At 37.7% G+C, this 24,636-nt stretch overlaps 1 protein-coding gene across 13 annotated transcripts in view; it reads left to right on the plus strand.

Annotated features, from left to right (window-relative positions):
• Window positions 1–24,583, plus strand: part of LOC126481976 (C-Jun-amino-terminal kinase-interacting protein 4) — a 271,973-nt gene extending 247,390 nt beyond the window's left edge. For 12 of the 13 annotated variants that reach the window (XM_050106016.1, XM_050105951.1, XM_050105977.1 and 9 more), the window contains one exon: window positions 22,866–24,583. In XM_050106016.1, the coding sequence (XP_049961973.1) occupies window positions 22,866–22,993 (128 nt within the window). In that variant the 3' untranslated portion in view covers window positions 22,994–24,583. The remainder of the gene's footprint in view (window positions 1–22,865) is intronic. The other variant, XM_050106008.1, reaches the window with a different exon arrangement.
• The last annotated feature ends 53 nt before the right edge of the window (window positions 24,584–24,636 follow it).

Genomic DNA, 24,636 nt, shown 5'->3' on the forward strand with positions numbered 1-24,636 from the left:
TTCAGATTGATGTCCGTGGTCTGTTGTGACATCCAGAGGGCAGCCAAAATGTGCTACCCATGTTTACATGAAGGCAGACGCTGAAGAGTCTGCTGAAATGTTATCTAAGGCTCTGCTTAGAGTCATCTGGTGAAGCGGTTGATCATCATCACTGTGTACCGCTAGCCATTGGGTGGAGGCGAAGGGCAAAGGGCCTGCCACATCAATATGGATGTGTGTGAAGCAAGCAGTTGTATCCAGAAAGTCACCTATTGGTGTAGGCACATGGCGAAGAACTCTGCTGAATTGACACTTAATCCATGCATGTGTCTGTTCCTGCCAGTTGTTGTGGATACCCAGTCACATATAAAGGGTGGAGACTAGGCAAGTTGGTGGTTGGTCTCCAGGATGGCACAGCTTATGTAAGCTGTCAAACACATGTCTTCAAAATACATAAGGCGGAAAAGGAAGAGGTTTACCATTGGACATGTCACAACATAGTTTGACGTCAGCTCCAGGATCATCAGCTAAGTGGAGGTCTAATGCTGAATATGAATCCTCGAGCATACTGTGTAGTCCTTGATTAGTCCATTGCACTTCTGCAAGTTGAGTGAAGTCAATCAACTATGACTGTGAGGCACTTCTAATACAAGAAAGGTAGTCAGCTACGGTATTTTTGGTCCCAGAAATGGGCCTCACATTAATGCCAAATTGGCCTGTTTAGACCAGCTGATTGTGCTGCTGAGGTGAACAGTTGGTGGTGTTTTGGTGAAAGGCTATGTCATCAGCTTCTGATCAGTATAAATGGATGACTCTGTAACTTCAAGCTGTGATCTGAAATTTTTAATGGCCTCATTGATTGCCAGAAGCTCTCTATAGTAGGCACTCCATTTTCATTGCAATGGCAAAAGTTTGTTAGAAGAAAGCTAGCAGGTGTCATGATGCATCATCACACTATCATCATAGCGTCACCGCCTGGTTTGTGTCTACCAGTAACCCCAAGGTTGCATTTGGATCAGGATGTGCGAGTAATGCAGCAGCATTTGCTATGCTTTGTTTGGCTGCCTTAAAAGCAGAGATTTGCTATCCAACCATGGACTGGTTGAATTGCCTTTTGCTCTTTGGGCAAGTGAACACAGCCATTAATGGTTCCTGCGATTTGGCTGCATGCGGCAGATTTTGGTGGTAATAATTAAGCTTGCCGAGAAACTGTCACAGTTCTTTGAAAGTGTTTGGTCGTGCGAGTAGTAAAGTAACCTCGACTTTCTCAGGTAATGGTAGTGAACCTGATGAAGAGATTTAATGGACCTGAAAGTCGATCTCTGTCTTACCAAAAAGGCATTTACAGGTATTCAAGAGTATGCCGTACTGCTGTAATCATTGAAATACCTCAGTTAGATGCTGCTGCTACTGCTGCTGCTGGTGTTCTGGTGAGGATGTGAAAACTGGAATGTCATCGAGCTATGCAAAACAATGTGGGAGTCCTTTTAAGACATAGTCTGTTAACCTTTGCCATGTTTGTACAGCATTATGAAGGCCAAACGTCATGAAAGGACTGTCAAATATATGAGATAGTGGGATTAAACTATACATACTGGTTATTCTTCCCTCAAACATAGCTAGTTTCAGAGCTGGCAGAATTTTTGTGCCCGAGGTGTGACAATACAACTTACATTGCAAAAGGATACTGGAACAAAATAAAGACTAAAGTTATTTTTATCAACCTGACCTCGACACACCATACCATATGGTTTCAGGTACTCATGGCCGAGCTAATGAGGATCATCAGTTGAAAGCTGACATATCTATCTAGAAATATGGTGACTGGTAGAAAAGTCAGAACTGTATTTAATGGAAAGGCCAATAACAGTGTAACATCATCAGTAGAGTCAGCACTATCCACACTCTCATTTAACCTGTACATAGCAGACATGTTGAAAGCATCTTTCTAAAAATTGGTATAATACAATGACCTGGACGTTGAATGGCAGTTCGAAAGCTTTGAGGAAAGTAGTCAGGCTTAACAATGACCTAGAGATAATATCTAAACATTAAACCAAGTGACACTTGCATTTCAGTGCAAATAAGATATTTGGTAAAGGGACACCTACCCTTACTAATAGAGATAAAGAAAGAAATCTAACACTGTCAGTGAAGAATTGACATTCCAAAATATCTTGTAGTAATGCTGGATCGTACAGTTTCATAGATTCCACATGGATGGGTTGAAGCAGAAATTGAAAAACTGTAATGTTGTATTGTTTAAATGACATGTATATGATAGGACTCTGATTAAGACACATTAATGACCTCAGTAATGACACTAGTACATGGAGTACTTGGTGCAGGGAGTGGCAACTGTCCCTTAACATAGACAAATGTAATGTACTGCGAATATATAGAAAGAAGGATCCTTTATTGTATGATTATGTGATAGCGGAACAAACACTGGTAGCAGTTACTTCTGTAAAATATCTGGGAGTATGCGTGCGGAACGATTCGAAGTGGAATGATCATATAAAATTAATTGTTGGTAAGGCGGGTACCAGGTTGAGATTCATTGGGAGAGTGCTTAGAAAATGTAGTCCATCAACAAAGGAGGTGGCTTACAAAACTCTCGTTCGACCTATACTTGAGTATTGCTCATCAGTGTGGGATCCGTACCAGATCGGTTTGACGGAGGAGATAGAGAAGATCCAAAGAAGAGCGGCGCGTTTTGTCACAGGGTTATTTGGTAACCGTGATAGCATTATGGAGATGTTTAATAAACTCAAGTGGCAGACTCTGCAAGAGAGGCGCTCTGCATCGCGGTGTAGATTGCTCGCCAGGTTTCGAGAGGGTGCGTTTCTGGATGAGGTATCGAATATATTGCTTCCCCCTACTTATACCTCCCGAGGAGATCACGAATGTAAAATTAGAGAGATTAGAGCGCGCACGGAGGCTTTCAGACAGTCGTTCTTCCCGCGAACCATACGCGACTGGAACAGGAAAGGGAGGTAATGACAGTGGCATGTAAAATGCCCTCCGCCACACACCTTTGGGTGGCTTGCGGAGTATAAATGTAGATGTAGATGTAGAGTGGCAGACATTTGCGCACCTATTTGTTACCGCAGTGCTTATATGACTAGAATGGGTGCCTAATTACGGGAGATAATGAGACTGTTGGGAATACTTAGGCGTACACAGTGTGTTCATCTTCTACTACTGCCACACATTGAATGTCCTGATGTTAGAAAAGCCTTAAGACAGTTAAGGAGTACAAGAAAATTAAGAACTTCCCAGATACTTCCCATACATTCGTATCTCACAGCTACTAACTGGCTCAAATCCAGGAAACTGTTTTGGCAGACAGGTAAAACACTAAATAATTTCAACCCAAGAGGAGAATTTAAAATGATCTGAGGAACACCCATACTGTCTTGTACCTGGTCCAGCTTATGATACAGAAGGGTTCTGTGTCACTAGGAATCTGTGTGTTCTGATTGGACAAAGTGAGGACAGGATCGGACTGATACAATCAAATGATGACTTTGTGGGGAGTTACAGGATAATCCAGTATTTGTGTAGAGACAGGTGCTCTCTGTGGATACTATCCGGATCATAGCACTCGTGGGGTAGACAAAAACTGCCCCACTGGACTAGCTGGAAAAATTAGTACAACAATGTAGAACAAGAGGATCTTTATCATTTAATTTATGCTTTGTGTGATACATGTGTGTTTTTGTGAATCTGGGCAAGTGGATTTTTTTAAAAAAAGGTAGTGAAGGTTCTGAATTGTATGGTCACTTAATATTTGTCAGTCACACTTATGAAACTAGTAATATGAGCCCTGTTCCATATATCAAATCTCCCACACCCCCACCCCCCCTTGTCCCATCTCCCTCCCCCTTCCTCCATCACCCTCCAATTTTCTGTGATGCAAACATTTTCAGTTTTAAAAACAATTACAGTATATAATATAATGGCCTGGTGCTTCCTGTCAGAAGATTTAACTGGCATCCTGGAGATATTTTCGCTGGTGGCTCAGAAGTCCGATGCGAGAGCTGACTTGGCACCCACAAGCGAGCCAAATATGAGTCACTCCAGTTGGGGGGTTAGTCAGAAGCTCATGTCTGCATGATCGTTTTGCAGCTAAGTTGTTTAGCCATACTTGGTCATGCATATTGCTTCTGTCTGCAGTCAGTTTCCTCCATTTGTTGCAATCGTCAGTGAGTTGCTCCCACTTGTCACTGTCAATATTAAATGTGCACATATCATGCTTTACGCAGTCACTAAAGTGTAGTGAAGGTCTTCCACGAGGTCTCTTTTCTCATGCTATTTTGCTGAGTAATGTGCACCGGGGCAGACAGAAGTGGTCCATACGATGCTTATGTCCTAACCACCGCAGACGACATTGCTTGAGCGTGGCCGTGATACTCTGTTGTTTTGTAGTTTTCAGAACCATATCATTTGTCACATGATCCTTCCATGATATTCCCAAGATGCTCCGTAAGCACCGCAGGTAAAAGACCTTAAGCTTTCATTCCCATTTGGCATACGACGTCAAAGTCTCAGCTCGATACAGGAGAGTACTCAGCACATGATTGATACACAAATTATTTTTGTCAACAATGTAAGATGTTTGTTGTCTGTGGATCTGTGTATCCTTGTGCCATGACTACCATCTTCTTCATGTTTATAGACATGGAAAAGAGCTTTGCCTTCAGTAGAGAATTTATCCACAAGCTCTTGCAGATCATCTTGAATATTTGCTATAAATGCACCATCATCAGCAAATAAAAGACTATTTACAAGAAAGTCTTTTTGGAAGTGCTTGAATCTGAGTAGAGAAAAGTTGTTGAGCTTCCCATCAGCTCTGGTATACAGATGAACGCCCCAGGTTAGTTTCACCAAAAGCGACTTTGAGGAGTGCTGAGAAAAAAATATTGAACGGAGTGGGAGCCAATACGCAGCCTTGACGAACCCCTGTTTTCACAGCAAATGGGTCAGATGCGAGTCTGTTGAAGACCATAGCACCTTCCATATTTTCGTGAAAAGCCTTGATCATCATTAAGAGCTTTGGAGGACATCCTATCTTCAAAAGTACTGCATACAATCCTTCCCTGCTAACTGTGTCGAAAGCCTTGTTAAGGTCAATAAAGGCAATGAACAGAGGGGTTTTCTGCTCACGGCACTTTCCCTGAATTTACTGGAGTGTGAAGATCATATCAACTGTAGATCATTGAGGACAAAACCCACATTGTTCCTCAGGGTTGTGTGCTCGGCAAGCTTCTGAAGTCTGCCTAATACCACACAGGCAAATGTTTTTCCAGGTATACTCAGATTCCACGGTAACAGTTGCAATCACCACAATCACCTTTACCTTTGTATAAAGTAACAATACTGGCATCATGCATGTCTTGCGGCACAGTACCCTCACACCAACAGTAAGAGGTTGAAAAGCAGTGGAAAAATTGGCTTAAATTTTACAATTTCTGTGGAGTTGTTGTCTTTGCCGGGGCACTTCCCACATTTGAGCTGTGCAATTGCTCTTTGAAGCTCCTCTATAGTAGGCATGGCATCCAACATAGTAGGTGGTGGCATCCAAGCCATGGTAAGGTGTCATCTGCGGAATTTCATCCATTGCGTTTGGACAAACATTGATGGGATGTGAGTAGACACTGGAGTAATGTTCTACCCAACAGTGCAATAGATTTCAATCTGTGATGACTTTTCCATCTATTTCCTTGAGTGGTAAGCTCTTCTTTGGAATGGGTCCAATGGCCGGTTTGATGCCCAGATACACACCACCAATGTCGCCAGCATTGAAACACTCCAGTGCAAAGTTGATGCAGTTGTGGACAGTGCGTTGAACAGCTGCCTTTGCTTTGCTTAGCTCCCTGCATGTAGAATTGCATTGGTTTTTATGCCAGATGACAGTGTCCTGACACTTAGCCTCAAGGAGAGGTTTCAGGACATCCATGTTCTCGATTAACCAATCCTGGGATTTTGCTTCCAGATTACCAAACACATTTTCTGTCGTAACAGTAAGAAGCGATTTTATCTTGGTGCTAGTCTTCAGAAATATGAGCGGCTGGGTCCCAGGGAGCCGTCTCTTTTCATATCTTGTTACTAAATACTTCTACTGCAGCAGTGTTTCTTGTTTGGCAAAGATTAATTTTTGTTTTGAAGGTGTTCTGGCTGAGTGGAACTTTTTAGTCACAAGGTGTACTTTTGTTGCTACTAGTGCATGATCCATGTCATAGTCTGCACTAAGGAAAGAATGTGTATGAAGAAAGTAACACAAATCTTTCCTTTTAGTTAGAATAAGATCTAATTGCTGCCAATGTTTTGAGTGGGGGTGCATCCATGAAACCTTGTGGTTCAGCTTGTCTTTAAAGTATGTATTGGTGATACACAACTGATACTTTGTGCAGAATTCAAGCAACTGTAGACCATTTTCATTCATCTTGCCCACTCCATGTTTGCCTAGGCAGCCAGGCCAGATCGCAAAATTAACTACCAATACGAGTGTTGAAATCACTAAGGATGCATAGACGGTCCCCAGATTGCACTCCTTGTACCACATCACTGAATTGTTCATAAAACTGATCCTTGGCATCTGCAGCTGAGGTAAGTGTTGGTGCATATACAGATATCTGCATTCTGAGATCCCAATTGGGTTTTCGGTGCAACACAGCAATTTATTGCGGACAGCAAAACCAATTCCATGCTGTCTGGGGCTAGAAACATCTTTGTACTTCCAGAAAAAAATGTAGTTTTTCCCCGTATTGAGCCTTCTTCTGGTAGCCTGGTTTCTTGCAGTGCTGTTATAGCAATATTCAGTCCGACTAGCTGTAAGTCAATAGCAGCTGTTTTGTGTAGCTCTTGTGAGCTTCCACAGGTGTCTGGTAAGACTTGCAGCATAGTGCGGATATTCCATGTACCTACGTGTAATGAAATATCTTTACTTTTTATTATATTTTTATTTTTTATTTTTGTAACGGCAGATGTCAATATTATGGTGATGACTTCCAGCAGTGCTAGTGTTCCATACACCCAATGGAACAATCGACACCAGGATGAGCCAGTACATAACTGACTGCGGGCTGTCAAGTTTAAAGTGGGCACTGACTGGCCAGTGGACCTACGATGGGCCCTCCCACTGTCAATAGCGATCCCTGGCGCCCGCTCCTATACCCATTTGAGCGGGCTTATGACCAGTAACTTCAGCTATCCGTGTTGTTTTCCCACGGATGGAGTGTCCCCTCCGTGGATGCTACTGCGCCTGGGGCACAGATTTTAGTTGATGCCAAGCTTGCCCACTACTCGTGCCACCCTCTCGGCCTAGCTGACTGGTTCCACAGGAGCGAAAATATGCAATGTGTGGAGTTAGGTTGGCTGCAGGCAATTGCCGCTCATTTCCGTTTGGACCGTACTTGCGCCTAACGGAAGTGCCGATTCCGGGTTGCAGTTTGGAGTTGTCCCTTTCGTATACGGGTGGCATGGCAGTGTTAACAGAGTCCATATCTCCGAAGACAAGAGATGGGAAACAGGATAGGATAAGAGGAAAGAAAGGGCTTTGTGGGACACACTTTGTCTGGCTCCTCTGCAAAGGCCCGTCTGGCTTGGAAGACCCTGCCAGTAGCTATGCTACTGCTGGCATGGCCCTCTGCTTCCCTGGAGCACGCAAACCCTCTTGCCCGCATGGACAGTGCTACTCTAACGTGGTGTCTCCTGAGAGGAACAATTACAATAGAACCTCGCTAATCCATCCCATACAGCACAAGGAGCATGGTCAGAATGCAAAAAATGGTCGGATTATCAGAGGAACACTTTTATTGACTCATAGCACCACATTATAGTACAGTGCAACTTTAATGTTCAACTGGAAATACTGTCTGAAATATTGTTCCATGTTGAAGCAGTAACAAAACAAAAAGAAAACATTCAAACACTAAAAAAAATTTACACAGTAGCTTATTTACCATACTGTGAGTGAAAATTTAGTATCTGTACATACGTTATTACAGTACTGCATTGACACACAACTGATTTGCACTTAACTGTTTAAAACATGAGAAATCACATGGTAAAAAATATGTTCTGGTGTTAAGCAGGACGAAAAAATTCAGTAATGTCGTTTTGCGTAGCAGACAACAACTTTGATTTTGCCACTGTGTTCTGCCATTTCCTAATTCACAAAATGTCTATTGGGGTTCTTGTTCTCATCAGTTGTTAGATTTACTGCTTCAACGAATTGGTCGTCAATTAATTCCACTCACTCATTTCACTGGACTCAATGTCTGCTTGTGAAGACAGCATCACATGTTTACGTTTAGTTGACACAATAATTTAGTTTTACACACTTTAATTAGCAAGAAGAATATTGTCACTAATTTATAAAAAATGTGGATGCAGTAACACTTAATGATCAATTTACAAACAAGCTATTTCATACTAAATGTGACGTAGCAGCAGTCAACTTTTTACTGGTCCATGTCGCAGACGATGAGCTATCGACAAGTCCCATCCTGACTGTGGCAGCAGCCCGTGTAGGTAAACAAACACAGGAAATGGAATGGCCAGACTAAGTGGGGAGTTGGACCATCTGAGGTCAGAGCAGCAAGGTTCTACGGTAAATAAAGTAGTTCTGTAGTCAGTTGAGCTGTATAGTTCCATTTTCATGATTTATTAAGAAATTAGTCACTAACAGACAAAAGAATTCATCATGATATGATAAACAACAGAGCATTCGAAACGAATGCATCAATAGTGTGAAGCCACTCTAAAGAAGTGGTACTAACATGGTGTGAACAGATATCAGCACTGTTGTTATAGAATGAATGAGAACATGAAACTGGTGCCGTAATACAGTAAATTACCATGTGTTCAATTAAGAACTCCGGAGTCCAACAGTCTATCTGTGTCTTCTTCTCCTACATTGCAGATTTTGATTCGTCCTGCTTGTATGTATGTAGTATTAACTGGGCTTCCATCAGATATTTCGTTTTTCCTATTTACAATAGGCTAGAACTGTTTATCATTGTGTTTCTCAGCACACATCCTACATAAAAGGCCATTGTTTCCTGTGACCTTGATTCCAAAATATTTGTGATAACTGCACTAAAACTTTTGATTATAAAAAAAATTTGAAGAAGAAAAATAGTTTGGTCCAAGAATTACAGAGAAGTCGTTGGAAAACACTCATGGCAAGGAGATGAAATACGAAGATACAAAACTAAGCAAGGAATAACAATAATAATGTTTAAGAAATGTGTTTGCTAATTGAGAAAACGATAGGAATAGCTAAATAAGAGGTTCATTCTAAGGAACAAAGACCTGCAGCAATAAAGATAATAGGTGCATGGTAACGAAAAATTGCAATTGATAAGTGAGCTAATATAAGCATTCTTTATACTTTCTCCTTAGGCTGTAGCAAGATATTTTTTGATATTCAAAGATCCTTGCAATTAAAGAGTAATCAAGGTAAAGATCAATAAGTAATGGTAAGAACAAGAAGAGGACTTCAAAGTTTTTGACACAAGCAAAATGGGCTTGACAAATGCTGCCTCCATTTCTTAATTTATGCAGATCTGATGATGAATTCTTAAAACTACCGGTATGTGTGAGTCTAAGAATAAGAAAAAATATAAATTATATTAAAAATTGATAATTAAAACAAAGTGATGAAAGCTCTTCAATTAAAAATCATAAATAATTTAAAATTAAATCAAATAACACAGTAATAGTGAATGCACAAGAAATACATATAATTGAGTCTTTCTGGTATCTATTATAATGGAAATGCTACTAGAATGATAAACTACTAATACTGTCATTAGGCTGAAGTTCATGTTTAACACAAACCTGCTTTACTAGGCATGTTCATATAGGAGGTGGTACCATAATTCTGCATCACGAAGTTACAAAAGCTTCAAGGATGAAAGTGTGAAAAAAGTGTTGAGTGAAGTCGTTATGAAAATCTGAAGAATTCTCTTTATTTATCTATCAGAGGATATGTAGATATTGTTTTCATTGTCAGGTCATGTGCTAATTTCTGTTTGGCATTTGCTCTCACAGACACACTAGTTACAAATGCAAAAAGAAATCATTGTAATGCTTCTTGGGTCATTCCATATCAAATCACCCAATAAAAAATAAATTTTACACCCACCTCCTTAGATTTTCATGAAATATGGCTCAAATGGTTCTAATACCATCCTGACAACATCTGCAAATTTTTTTTGCTGTATCTCTTATCGTTTTTTTTAATAAATTTTTTAAGTTTTTATGTTTTGCGTTTTCCGAACCTTCCGAAATGGTAAATTTAATTTGTATTCAAAACTTTAAAATTGCTTATCTTAAAAACTCTTTTAGATAACATCATGAATTTTTGCAGCAAGTTTATTTATTATACATATTTGAAGATAAAAATGATACTATTAAAATATATTAATATTTTCTACGAAAAAAATTATATGTATTTTTTTCTTTTTTTTTAACGCATGTTTTGTTTTATAAGAATTGCAATATCTAGAGTCTCAGACCTGATAGAATGCTCAAATTTGTTTTAATTTACTCTTAAACATATAGGCTACTTGGTAAAACAAAAATAATCACGGATTTTTAACATGTTTATTAATTATAGTAGATTACATTAGAATTATGTACAAAGGTAGTGTTCTTACAACACTTACGTATAACCCAACTGATTGCTTGAAACATTGAATTTTTTGAGTAATTTTGTCTTTTTGATAAACATTAATGCTGATTCAAACTGTTTTTCCACTTCATCCAAGAGCTTTCAGTTCTTTTGATACAATCTTTTTTGAAGTAATACATTCTTCCAGTGCCGCTTGTTTGAGGTGCGTCTACTATACAGACTATGTGCTCCAAAGGCACTATGCAAGAATCTTCTCTTTCAGGCCAATAAAATGATGCAGCTGGTCCTGAAGGATGTAGAAATAGAATTTCTGCATCTTCTTCAACATTGAATATTGTTTTTACGTGTCCAAAGTACCAGTTACCATCATTACTTGCATGGTTCAACATGAACCCAATCAGAAGAAGAATGGAAAGAAAAGACTAAGGAGGGTTTTACACTATCTGTAGGCCTTCTAATTTCAAGGTTGTTTGTTGGAAGTGGTTTGAAGTTATGAAAACTTCTTGTTCCAGGAATGGTTCGGGTTGCTGAAAAAACGTTTTTCTAGTTTCAACCGTAGCAAATCAGCTTCTTTTTTGTCAATAAAGTGAAAATGAATGTTTTCAGTATTTTTTTCACAAAACTTGTACACATCGATTGCTGTCATTATTTGTTCTTCATCTGAAAGCTGTAGACTGGCTTTCCTTAAAACTCTTTTTATAGTTCCTCCTAGGCCATCACAAATTGACTTCCCATGACTTGTTGCAAAAAAAGAGTGTTGGGCCTTCAAATTAAAGTCTCTCAAGTGTTCAGTCAAATTTTTAAAACTGTTTCTATTTTTGTACTGCTCAGTACAACCATCTGTAAAGTAGTGAACTGAGACAATGTCAGTATGATGTAATGACAGCCACTTTGTAATTTCTTTTTGTACAAAGTTTACAAAACCAGTGTCATGTTCTTGGTCATCACTAATAAAACAGTGGTTGGAAAGAAAAACATTGTTTTCCTCATTTCCTAGGAAAACTCCAACTGGGTGTAGAGTACAACCACCTCTATTCCAGTGGTAACTTTGGATCTTATTTTGTATAACAAAGGAATAATTTTCACTGAAATCCATCACAATAATTGCTGTTTTGGGTGGTGGGTCTTCTTTCAATCTTTTAAAGGCTGCTGATTGGGATTTTGCTATAAACGAGTATGGGGTGAGCTTTTCCAATGACCTAACCAATAAAGAAATGTAGTCTTCAACACTGATAGACTGTTTGATCATTTCTGCCCTGTCTATGTTAACCCACTGACTGATTACAATGTCCTCTTTTAAATCATAATCTTCACTTAGTTTTTCAATTAAGTACTCAGTTAGTGCAGCATTTGCAGGACAGCTGTCGCAATGATGTAGCATACAGTTTTGGTTTTCCGTGTTGCACACAAGCATCTTAATTAGGTCTTTATAAGATTCTTCAATTTTCACAGCATCCAATAATAGTTTAACATTCTGGGGGATCCTGCATACACATACAGTGTGTGTGCCTGCAGCACCAGCAAGGATACACCATTTAGGTCTCAAGAAACAAAATTTTGAAAATCCTACTTCTACCTCGGGATTATCCCATTTGAAAGAATAATAGAGTTCTCTCAAGTTACACAAAATGAGTCTTTTTTGCATGTACACATTTTTTTGAACACTTACTTTGTCTTTTGTTCCAGGTAGCACTCTGGAACTTTCATCCTTTTCATAAAAATCTGTTACAAGTCTTACTGTATTTTCAGAAAGAGTTTTACCTTTTTTTGGACCAGGAGTTTCCAAAATACCCTTTTCAGATTTTAGCTTTCTAGCTTGTCGCACCATGTACTCACTTACATTAAATTCTTTCATCACTTTATTTCAACTCCAAGAATCTGGAGCCAAGGTCAGAATCTGGATTTTTCTAGACCTCCAACAGATGACATCTTCTCTTTCATAAGAGAAATCATTACATCAAAATCCTTTGCTTTCTCAACCACACTTGTATCTTCGTCATCATCAGAACTTGGTGCATCATATTTTAATGCTTTTGAAACCGCCTTTTTTGCAGTCTTTTCAATACTACTAACCTTCCTTTTAAAATAAGACCCTTTACTTTGTTCTGAGAAGCCATGAAGCTTTATCGGTGTTAAACCTAAATTATCAAGAGCAATGTTTGTTTGTACGAGGGATTCATTTCTGGATTCCAATGATTCTAATTCAGCCATGACTTCATCATCTGTTTCACTTTCATTGACTTCAACTCTTAATTTTTCCTCACAAAAGTTACGGCATGTTGAGCAAAGCTTTTGTCCAGGTTTTATGCTACTATTTTTTGTCAGTAGTTGTTTAGAAAGATCCAAGCCTACACTTCTCAACGACTTTTGATGGGCTTTTTGTGTTTTTTTAGTGGGTCTACACATGTTGTTTGATACTTTTCAAAAACATTTAAAAAGTAGTAGCTGTGGTGTGAACATATATTCTTAAATTCACACAGATTAATTCCAGATAGTAAGTGGATCAAATTTTTTTCTTCCTCACTCAATTCAGGTACCGGTTGTAACTTTTTTGAAGTTGTGTAGGTTGTTTGGAAACAGATTTTTTTAAATAACCCTACACTACAGGTTTGAATACCTGACATACTGATTTCACTTTTGGTCTGATTACTGTTCTGGTTACTTTTATAGGATATTGGAAAAGAATCTCTGTAAACTAAGTAACAGTACTTACTGAAAGTTCGAATAAACTTAATAAAATACTATTCAAGGTCTATTTAACACTGTAATAATTTTTTACTTCAAAACACAGGAATAACAAAACAAAATCCAAGCATACATTGTTACTCCAAGAAGACAAAAACTTATTTTTGGTGTCTAAGTCACTTGGTACTTTTTATTTTTAAAATATAATTAATATTTTTTTTAAAAATTAGATAACTATTGAACAGGTTAAAAAGCCAACATAATTTTTCTTTTATCTAATAGCCTATACAATTAAGAGTATTTTAAAACAAATTTGAGCTTTCTATCAGGTCTGAGACTCTAGATATTGCAGTTTTTGTAAAACTAAACAAAAAAAAAAAACCAACAACTACTTGTATTTTTTTTTTTTTTCATTTGGAAGATTTTAATATATCTTTATGGTAATTTTTTTAACATTTAGATATAATACACAAACTTATTCCAAAATTTCATACTGATATCTTGAGTATTCTTTAACATACAAATTTTTTTAGTTGTGAGGACACGTTTAAGTTAAGATTTCCGACTGCTGAAACAACGCCAAATCTAAAAACTTTAAAAATTTATAAAAAAAAACTATTAGAGATAGAGCAAAAAAATTTTACAAGTGCTTTCAGGATGATAAAAGAAGTAATTGTACCAAGTTTCATCAAAATCTGACATGGTTGGTGTCAAGGCCTGGGTGACTTGACATGGAATGACCCTCTTTCATTGTGCACAATTTTGTAAATTACATTTGTAATTATGTTTATGCTACTCTTTACAAATAAATAACTTCTACAGTGTACTTTTATATGATTATGACACTAATTCATAAATAAAAGATGCACTTTTTTGTACTGTGTAACTAAAGTGGTTACAGAATTGTACGGATTCTGTTGCTTACGTCACAATTTTTAAACACTAATCCAGTACGTTTTGATTATATTAAGGATGTATAGATGTAGGTTCTGTGATGTGACTTGCATACCAAAATAACCATCCTTTGCTTAAAAAAGTTTTATCAAGTGTCAGTAATACATACCAATGAACTGTTAGAAAAGCTAATTGAATTGATAACTCAAATTGGGGAAAAAATTATTTCATTGTCTTAGCTTTGCCAAGAATAGCTGCTAAGGTGGCCATGAAATAAGTCAAATGTTTATATGACTCTATAATGCACAAATTATATAAACTTCCTCAACCATTCAAAATAACAAGTGCACTGTGGAGGAGTTAGTGAAATAATAAATTAAAGAACATTACAAGCCCATGAGTAAGTGGATAAGGACATATTTCTTTGTTTTGGATATTCATTATGTATCTAATAAGAAATGACAATGATATTATCCATACCACACTTGTTTCCATTTTCACTGCTCATCGTTGAGTCAAATGGGATGTTGTTGAAGGCACTGGCATTACAGAAGTCATAAAAAATCACTAAATCTAATTCAGTGCAGGCTAATGTCATAATAGTTCATCACACAGGTAATGACTACTTCCTGCCCTGTCCCTTGTCAAATCTGAGCTAAAGCTCCACTACTAATTCCGTGTTGTGATGAGAATTAAACTATAACCTCCTGCTAGTATTAAGCAATGGAAAATCCATTATTATGAAAAGGGTAGCTACTCACCATGTAATGGAGATGCTGAGTTGTAGAGAGGCACCACAAAAAGATGGTCGGAAAGGTAGCTTTCAGAAAACAAGACCTTTGTCAAGAATAGACAGCCCCCCCCCCCCCCCAAACACACACACACACACACACACACACACACACACACACACACACACACACAATGCAAATGCAACTCTCACACGCATAATACAGTCTCTGGCAGCTAGACCCAGACCGTGTGTGTGTGTGTGTGTGTGTGTGTGTGTGTGTGTGTGTGTGTGTGTGTGGTGTGGTGTGTGTGTGGTGTGGTGTGTGTGTGTGTGTGTGTGTGTGTGTGTGTGTGTGTGTGTTTGTTTTGTCTATTTTTAACAAAGGCCTTGCTGACTGAAAGCTGACTTCCTGACAGTATTTTCGTTGTCCTTTCTGTGACTCAGCATCTCCGCTGTTTGATGAGTAGCAACTATCCTTTTCACAATACTCATACTATTAGTAAATACATTAATCATCAGAGAAAATTTGGAAACTTTTGCATTAACATTTGCAGCTTGACAGAATGCTCTCGTATGAGTTATTTCTTCCTTTATTTTCAGTTATTTTTTATCAATTCTCCTAGTCTAAATGGATGACCAAGGAGTTATTTTGTGAAAGTTGGGATTACTGTGACATTTGCCACAATATTTTTTCAACTTGATGCGAGGATGTTGTGAAAAGTGATGCCTCCAAATTTTTATGTGAAAACTTTTAGAGCTTTCCAAATTTCTCACAACAAGAAATCAGTTTGTTGATAACATCACTGTGCAGTGTTTGACTTTGTTGATGAAGCCACAACCTCACATTTCCTTCCTTCACTATCAAAGTCCTTGAAGGAGTTTTTTTAAGTTTTGGAGACAGATCAAAATCAGATGGGGTCCAAGTTTGGGCTGTATTGAGGATGATTGACGACAGCAAACTGAAGGTATCTGATTGTTTCAGATGTTGCAGCATTTATATGTGGGGTTGGTATTGTCTTGCTGAAGTGGGAGAGGGATGCTTCATGTATGGACAAATTCTTTGAATTAATGCTTTCAGTATTCAGAGGATCCCGCCATACACTGACATTGTTTTGGTACACATTGCCATGTTACATGCTACCATTTGGAGCACTTTACCCGCAGAGGGGGCAGCAAAGTGGGAGGACGACCAAGTAATGTGCATGACATGTAATACCTCAACTGATCTTGAGAACAGAATAGAAAATTTGGAGGTATTACTTTTCAACTTGGGCTCATATAGAGCCTTAATATTGTCCCAAGTGAAATGTGGTTTGTCCTACTGGCCAAGAATTCGTAACATTTCAGAAGTTCATTTATTACCAGGGGCATTCATTTATATAATCGGCTACTCATAGCAAACTAGCAAAAAGTCAGCTTCATTATTGTATGATCACAGAGGTACTTAAAAAAGCTCACTATCTGATCTCACAATGTGTTACAAATACAAACAAATTAATAAATAAATATTAGTACAGGTAAAAAATAATGTACTTATTGATGAGGGTTCATGGAAAATACTAAATGGGCAATAAGTATCCTATTCTGCTCATGTGGAACTTACTAGTAAATGACAGGTAAATAAAATATTAAGTGAAGATCAAATCCTGCAGAATGGGGCAGTAAATTGGACTGACTGAACAGAAGAATGGTGGAATGGACTACGTAGAATTTTTGGAAGAAATGGCAAAGAATTGAGGGAAATGGTTGTGACATGAGGCATAGAATGAATGGAAGGTACATTAAGAGAGTAAACAACCTGCCTGGAAAAAAATGTGTGTAGAACTGTAGTTATGTAAGTGAGCACCATTTGAAAATGCAGGTAACTACAGAATTTTATGTCTGTGCTGACTTCTATCTGTTTCAAATGTGTAAGCTTGCCAAGAAATTCATAAAGTAAGATTTCTTCCCAAATAACAAATAAAATGCTCTTTCATTTGTGGCGCAGGTTTCTGCTTATGACTCTAGCTGTAGAGAGTGGCTGATTTTTAAATTTTTTAACAGAACTTTTTTATCTCTTTTAAAAGTTTTCTTCTGTATCCATTAAAAACAATACACAGGAAAAAAATTAAAAAGTAATCTGTGAGTTTATTAAACTTTTTTCTTCTTATGAAGGTACCATTTGGTACTTCATTACTTTCTGGGCTTGATTCTGTTGTCTGTAATTTTGCAGACATCTACTGCTTTTTCATTCATGTAGTTCACTCAGAAGTCTTCAAATGGTGTATTTATAATATTGCAAGAATAAATAATGCATGATAGTCAAATAGTAGTGGTGTTTCATGCATTTTTGCTTAGGTGTTACTACAGTTTTCATTTAGTGGTTTTAAATTTCCAGATCTGACTAAGAGGGAACTGTGATCTAAAAAAATTCAGTATTTGAATTTTATTCTTCAAAAATGAAAAACAAATCACAGTATTGTTTGTAAATTGTTATTATTCTTGAACATAAGTTTACTGGATGGGCATCCATAGCCAAACTGTACCACATTGAATAGAAACTGCTGCAGCTGTTGTAAACCTTTTATTAAAGGCGTGACCGGTTTTGTAATTTTAATTTACATCATTAGATACAAATCTGAGTGAGAAGAAGAAAGACCATTAACAATTTTACACAAAGGCCGTATGGCAGAGCCAAAAAGTGTCCGGAAGACTGAGTGCATATGTTAATTAGTCAAACCACTTTGTCTGATCCCAACCCTTCTTGGGAAATTTTGCAAAAAGCAATACCGGTAGTCATGGAATTAAAAAATGTGGCATGAAACTGGAACCTATGAATAAATGGGATGAGAGAAAAAAGATTGTAAAATGCACTTTAAAGGTAGTGGTGTTGTGATATGTATAGAGTAAATAACAGTACCTCACGTAAAGCCACGCTGGGATGGCATGGTGCCAGGATGGAACTCTGCGAGTGCCACACACAAACTGACTGGCTATTAAAATGTAGGCCCCGAGGGAAGCAGCGCATATGTGGAAGTGTGAACAACCTCCTACAAACTTTAAGGAAGTAGTTGTGAACCGAGCATACAAAGATAAACTTGCTAATAAAACTAGTAACTGTCAATTTGGAATCAAATTTAAATTAGCAAACCTTATTCGTGAAATGCTCACAGACACCATATCAAAAGTAAAGTTTTGGGGTGAAATATCGAAGGCATTCAACATAAAAACAGGTGTAAGGCAAGGTGATGGCCTGTCTCCACACCTCTTTAACTGTGTACTAGAGAAAATAGTAAGAGCATGGAAACAGAAGCTAAAAGAACAGAAGCACCAATCAGACTAGGAACTAAAAACAAAGGTATTGAAATTCACTGTTTAGCTTTTGTGGATGATTTTTGCCATTCTTTCTGAAAACCTAACAAATGCTGGAATACAAATCAATCTCTTAGAAGAAATAGCCAACAAAACAAGTTTAAGAATATCTGTAGAAAAACAAAAGTTATGACAAATATAAAAAATGCTCCAGAATCCCTTGCAACAGATATTGGCCAGATAAAGAGCGTAAATAAATTTAAATATTTGGGAGAAATTGTCGAAGAAAATGACTTAGAAAAATTCGCTGTAGAAGAAAGAGTACATAAAATGGAGAGAGCTTACGGAGTAATTAGGTATGTCTACAACAAAAGGTGTCTGTTTAAAAATTTGAATATACAGCACTACAACATAGTAGTAAAACCAGAATGTTTTTGTGCAAGTGAATGTTTAGTACTGAACTACAAATTACACAAACTTGAAGTCCAAAAAAGAAAAATCATTCGAAAAATATTTGGGCTGCCAAAAAATACAGAGGTATGGAAATTAAGAAATAATGAAGTAGTTTATCGCAACATAGAAAGTGTAAATGCAACGCTATGAAAGAGGTGACTGCTATTTTTTGGACAGTTATACAGAATGAACAGCAACAGGTTAACCAAACAGATTTTTAAATATCTTTGGAACAAGAAGTCAACAATAGCCTGGATTCAAGAATTTAGGAAAGATTTGGAAAGAAGCAACATAAGTGAAAAAGATGCAACAGAAAGAGAGATTTTCAAGAGGAAAATGTTAAAAATGGAAGGATTCCACCAAGGCAACAGGGAGAAGGAGACAGAGTCAAAATGGTCCGAGGAGAGAAATAGGGTTCATAGTGAAAAGATGAAAGAACACTGGAGGAAAAAGAAAGAACAACAAAGAAGGAAGCATTGAAATTAGTGTGTGGTCCTTAGATGACCCAAACAAAGAAAGAAAGAGAAGTAACTGTCAAGTGATGTGGGTCATTTAGAAACACTTCTTTATTTGAAGTTGTAGTGTTCATCCCACAGCTACAGGGCTATTACAAATGATTGAAGCGATTTCATAAATTCACTGTAGCTCCATTCATTGACATATGGTCACGACACACTACAGATACGTAGAAAAACTCATAAAGTTTTGTTCGGCTGAAGCCGCACTTCAGGTTTCTGCCGCCAGAGCACTCGAGAGCACAGTGAGACAAAATGGCGACAGGAGCCGAGAAAGCGTATGTCGTGCTTGAAATGCACTCACATCAGTCAGTCATAACAGTGCAACAACACTTCAGGACGAAGTTCAACAAAGATCCACCAACTGCTAACTCCATTCGGCGATGGTATGCACAGTTTAAAGCTTCTGGATGCCTCTGTAAGGGGAAATCAACGGGTCGACCTGCAGTGAGCGAAGAAACGGTTGAACGCGTGCGGGCAAGTTTCACGCGTAGCCCGCAGAAGTCGACGAATAAAGCAAGCAGGGAGCTAAACGTACCACAGCCGACGGTTTGGAAAATCTTACGGAAAAGGCTAAAGCAGAAGCCTTACCGTTTACAATTGCTACAAGCCCTAACACCCGATGACAAAGTCAAACGCTTTGAATTTTCGGCGCGGTTGCAACAGCTCATGGAAGAGGATGCGTTCAGTGCGAAACTTGTTTTCAGTGATAAAGCAACATTTTTTCTTAATGGTGAATTAAACAGACACAATGTGCGAATTTGGGCAGTAGAGAATCCTCACGCATTCGTGCAGCAAATTCGCAGTTAACCAAAAGTTAACGTGTTTTGTGCAATCTCACGGTTTAAAGTTTACGGCCCCTTTTTCTTCTGCGAAAAAAACGTTAGAGGACACGTATATCTGGCCATGCTGGAAAATTGGCTCATGCCACAACTGGAGACCGACAGCGCAGACTTCATCTTTCAACAGGATGGTGCTCCACCGCACTTCCATCATGATGTTCGGCATTTCTAAAACAGGAGATTGGAAAACCGATGGATCGGTTGTGGTGGAGATCATGATCAGCAATTCATGTCATGGCCTCCACACTCTCCCGACTTTTAACCCTATGCGATTTCTTTCTGTGGGGTTATGTGAAAGATTCAGTGTTTAAACCTCCTCTACCAAGAAACATGCCAGAACTGCGAGCTCGCATCAACGATGCTTTCGAACTCATTGATGGGGACATGCTGCGCCGAGTGTGGGAGGAACTTGATTATCGGCTTGATGTCTGCCGAATCACTAAAGGGGCACATATCGAACATTTGTGAATGCCTAAAAAAACTTTTTGAGTTTTTGTATGTGTGTGCAAAGCATTGTGAAAATATCTCAAATAATAAAGTTATTGTAGAGCTGTGAAATCGCTTCAGTCATTTGTAATAACTCTGTATATATTGGATTTTGCATTCTTGCATCATATGAATTCTGTTGAAGAATTATAAAGTAGTTGCAAGTAGAAAAAGGTAGAACATTTGCAACATTGTTTGTTTTGGGTTTAATAGAGGGGTAAAGACAGCGGAGGTGGCTTGAAAGATTTGTATGATGTGAGGGCAAGTGCTATCAAACAAATCAAAGTCTACACTCAGTAGTGTGGAAGCATCCTGATCGTTAAATATTTGTTAGAGGTGACTTAAACTTACAAAATAAAGACTGGGATGTATGTGGATTCATTGGAGGTGGTATAGACAGTCAGTCTTGTGAAGTAGTTGTGAACACAATTTTCAGAAAATTGTCTTGAGCAGCTAGTTCAACAAACCACATGCAGTGAAAATATTTTAGACCTTGTAGCTGGAAACAGGCCTCACCTTATCAATAGTGTCGGTGTAGAGACAGGGTTAGTGATCGCAGTATATAGTTATGATTGTTACCAAAGTTAATAGATCTGTCAAGGGGCTCAGAGAGTTTTTATGGCGAGAAGAGCAGATCAGCAGTTGTTGGCCTCCTACGTAGACAATGAACATCATTTGGTTATGACATGATTGACATAGAGGAATTGTGGGCAAAGTTTAAACTGGTTATAAATTGCACTCTGGAGAAATATGTTACGAGTGATTGGAGTAAGGCAGGAAAGACCCATGGCTTAGTAACAAACTTTGTGAAAATGCTGAGGAAGCAGAGATTGTTGGGCTCTCAGTTCAAGAAAGAACATGTGGCTATAAAAAGTTTGATGTGCGAAATGTACAACTTTTGTGATCATAGCTTAACAAAAGATCTTGCTGAGCACCAGAGAAAATTCTGGTTCTGTCTAAAGGGGGTTGAAGGCATCTATCTAATCATTTGTCAGCCAATTTGGTGTGGCAATAGAAGACCTCAAACGGAAAACTGAAGTTTTGTTTAAAAAATCACGCACGCAGGAGTATCCACAGATATATCATCATTTGACCATCACACAGGCTCTTGCATATAGGATGTAGAAATAGGCATACCTGGCACTGAGAAGCTGTCGGAAGAGTCAAAAATAAATATGTTGCCAGATCCATATGGAATCCAGGTTCAGTTTTACAGAGAATATTCTTCAGCTTTGGCCCCTTACTTAGCTTGCATAATCTCGTGCCCAATGCAAAGTCTCAAGTGACTAGGAAAAAGTGCAGGTGACTCCCATAGGCCCACAAAATTACAGATCATTATCCTTAACATTGTGTTGTTGCTGAATTCTTGGACGTATTCTTGGTTCGAATATCATAAATTTCCTTGATACAGAAAAGCTTCCATGAAAAGCATCACTAGTGCAGAAATCAGCTTGCCATTTTCTTACACAATATCCTCCAAACTGTGGATAAAGGACAATGGGCAGATTGCATATTCCTATATCTCTGGAAAGCATGTGACGCGGTGCCCCACTGCATACAAATAGGTTCACAGATATGTGAGTAACATTTCTGAAGTAACAGAACCCAGTATGTTGTCCTGGACAATGAGTGTTCAACAGAGACAATGTTAATGTCTCATACATCCTACATACCAGGTTGAACAGCTTTGTCATGGTTGGTTCTCTCAAAGATGTTAGTAATTCCAAATGAGAATTATCTACAGCAGGTGCCTTGTTTCAGCTTAGATATTTCATTTCTGTCTCAAATTATTCTTGTAGTATCTCATCCCCAATATCCTTTTCATCCGCTTCTTCATTGATGATATTTTCTTCAGGTTTATTTCCTTTTACTGCCCATCTACATAGTCCTCCCACATTTCAATCTCCTTTGTTTAGCACTAACTTGCCACCTGCACTCTTGATGCTCATAAAGCTGTGTCCTTTTTTATCCCCTACAAATATTTCTTTAATTTTCTGGATATGCTTTCCACATAGCTGTGCATGTCTCATTGAATTGATAGTGAATTACTTTCATCTCATGCTCTAGAATTGTGCATTTCATTGGTATCCTGAAGGCAATATTTGATGAAATTGTGTTGTGTGTTTGTGATTACGCTTGTCAAAGTTTCCATCTTTCATTCACAAGGATTTCATTTTATATCTTAGCTTCTATTACTAAAGCTGTTGTTCTGTTGCTTACAATGTCTTTAATTGTATGCAGAACTCTAGCCATCAGATATTCTTTTACTGCAGTACACTGTGTTGTTGTTGTTATTATTATTATTATTATTATTATTATTATTATTATTATCATTCTTGTAGGTGATGGTGAAGAAGAGGATGGTGAAGGAGAGGGTAGTGAACCAGCAGTAAATCCTCCTGATTCTGATACAGAGGTACGAGGTGAGCGAAGTCACCTGATTGTCTGGCAAGTGGCTGTAACTGATTGAGAGTCTGGTGAAATGTGAGCTTTATCTTAACATGGAAAGACACCACTTAAGTTCATTAGAGAAAAATATAGTCTAAACAGAACACTTTTCTCCAAACGGTTGTTGTGATTTGTCTGTAACGCTGACTACAGACAGTGTTTTGTTACTATGGGCAAGGGTTGGATTTAACAGTTATGCAATCTTTGTAATTGCCTTACAGAATGACAGTCGTTCTGTGTTTGATATGTTGTAAAGCTGATGAGATTGCTTTATTTATAGCCCGTGCCCAAATCATTGTTTGAGATAAAGCTATATAAGGTGTCTATGGCTCCTTAGGATGAATTTGTCTCAACGTTTGTTTCATTTTTTGTTGCTCTTGAGTGCTGTTACATAGGTTTTGTTGTTTATTGTTTGGTAATATAGTTTTAGAGAACATTTTTGAGATAAGCAAGTAAAATGTGTTCTATTTGTTTCATACAATGTGTACAAGTTGTTAATATTTGCATATGTTTATATTTTATTGCTTTTTATAAAACAATAATTGTTTTACTGATCTGTGATGTTTTTGTTTCCTGCTTTTTGTATCATAGAACCTTGATTGTGAGATCTTGCAAAGTTTGGATGTAAAACTTAAGATTTTATATGAAAATTGTTAACACAAAAATACATGTTGATGTGTGTGAAAATTGTGATTACGAAAGGTGATTTCTTCTTGAAAGAGTTTCGTTTATGACTCTGCGAAGAAGTTTTAGCTTTTTTCCAGGTAACAAAGATTAATTACTGTTAGACTAACATTAGCATACTGATTATAATTCAGTGAGCCAATACTGCTTTGTATGACAAGTACAGAACAGCTGTGATCTGCCAAGTAAGTAAATAAATTTCATTTGGTGCTCTGTTGTTGCATCAGACTATTCAGATTTTGAGTAGCATCAATGATGGCACGTCAAGAGCAGCCCTCAGTTTCCTCCTCCCACTCACCAACTACTAAAGGCCCAATATACAGAACCTTTGTACAGGAGAGATTTTGAAATAATCACATTAAAATAGTGATTTGCAGTTTTGTGCAATATTGAAAGTGTTTTCTTTCTCTTTAGGTACTAGTAGATGTATTTTATCTTTTGTTTGAGATTTTGTACAGCAGATTCTAGATTTTACATTAATAGATAGGCCTGTCAAATATTTTATGAGAAGTCATATGTGAGTGAACATTTTCTGATACCAGAAATATGAAAGATTTGTATGTATGTACGTATGAATGAATGAATGGTATGTTTCCCATTTATCTTGTTAATATAACAAGAGGAAATTTTTATGTAAGAGCTGTATTCAGCTCATGAAATACTAATTCTGTGTACTCTTGCCAAATGTGTGCATCCACACAGAGAGAAATGAAAATGAGCTTCGTGTAATTGTTTAATCGCTGTCTTTTGTATCTTGAGAACGTTTGTCTATGGAATATGTATATTTTGAAATGTTATTGTGAAGATTTGGTTTTATTTATTTATTTATTTATATTAATTTTGCTTTATAACCAAAGAATGAGAATGTTAATAACATGTAGCAGAATGAGCTTTCTCTGAGAGAACTATCATAATAAATAATGAAAAAGATTCCCTTTTTATTTTTCAACTGTTACTTTAATGCCTCATGTGCCGAAGAGT

This window comes from Schistocerca serialis, chromosome 1, assembly GCF_023864345.2.
Source record: "Schistocerca serialis cubense isolate TAMUIC-IGC-003099 chromosome 1, iqSchSeri2.2, whole genome shotgun sequence".
Lineage (NCBI taxonomy): Eukaryota > Metazoa > Arthropoda > Insecta > Orthoptera > Acrididae > Schistocerca > Schistocerca serialis.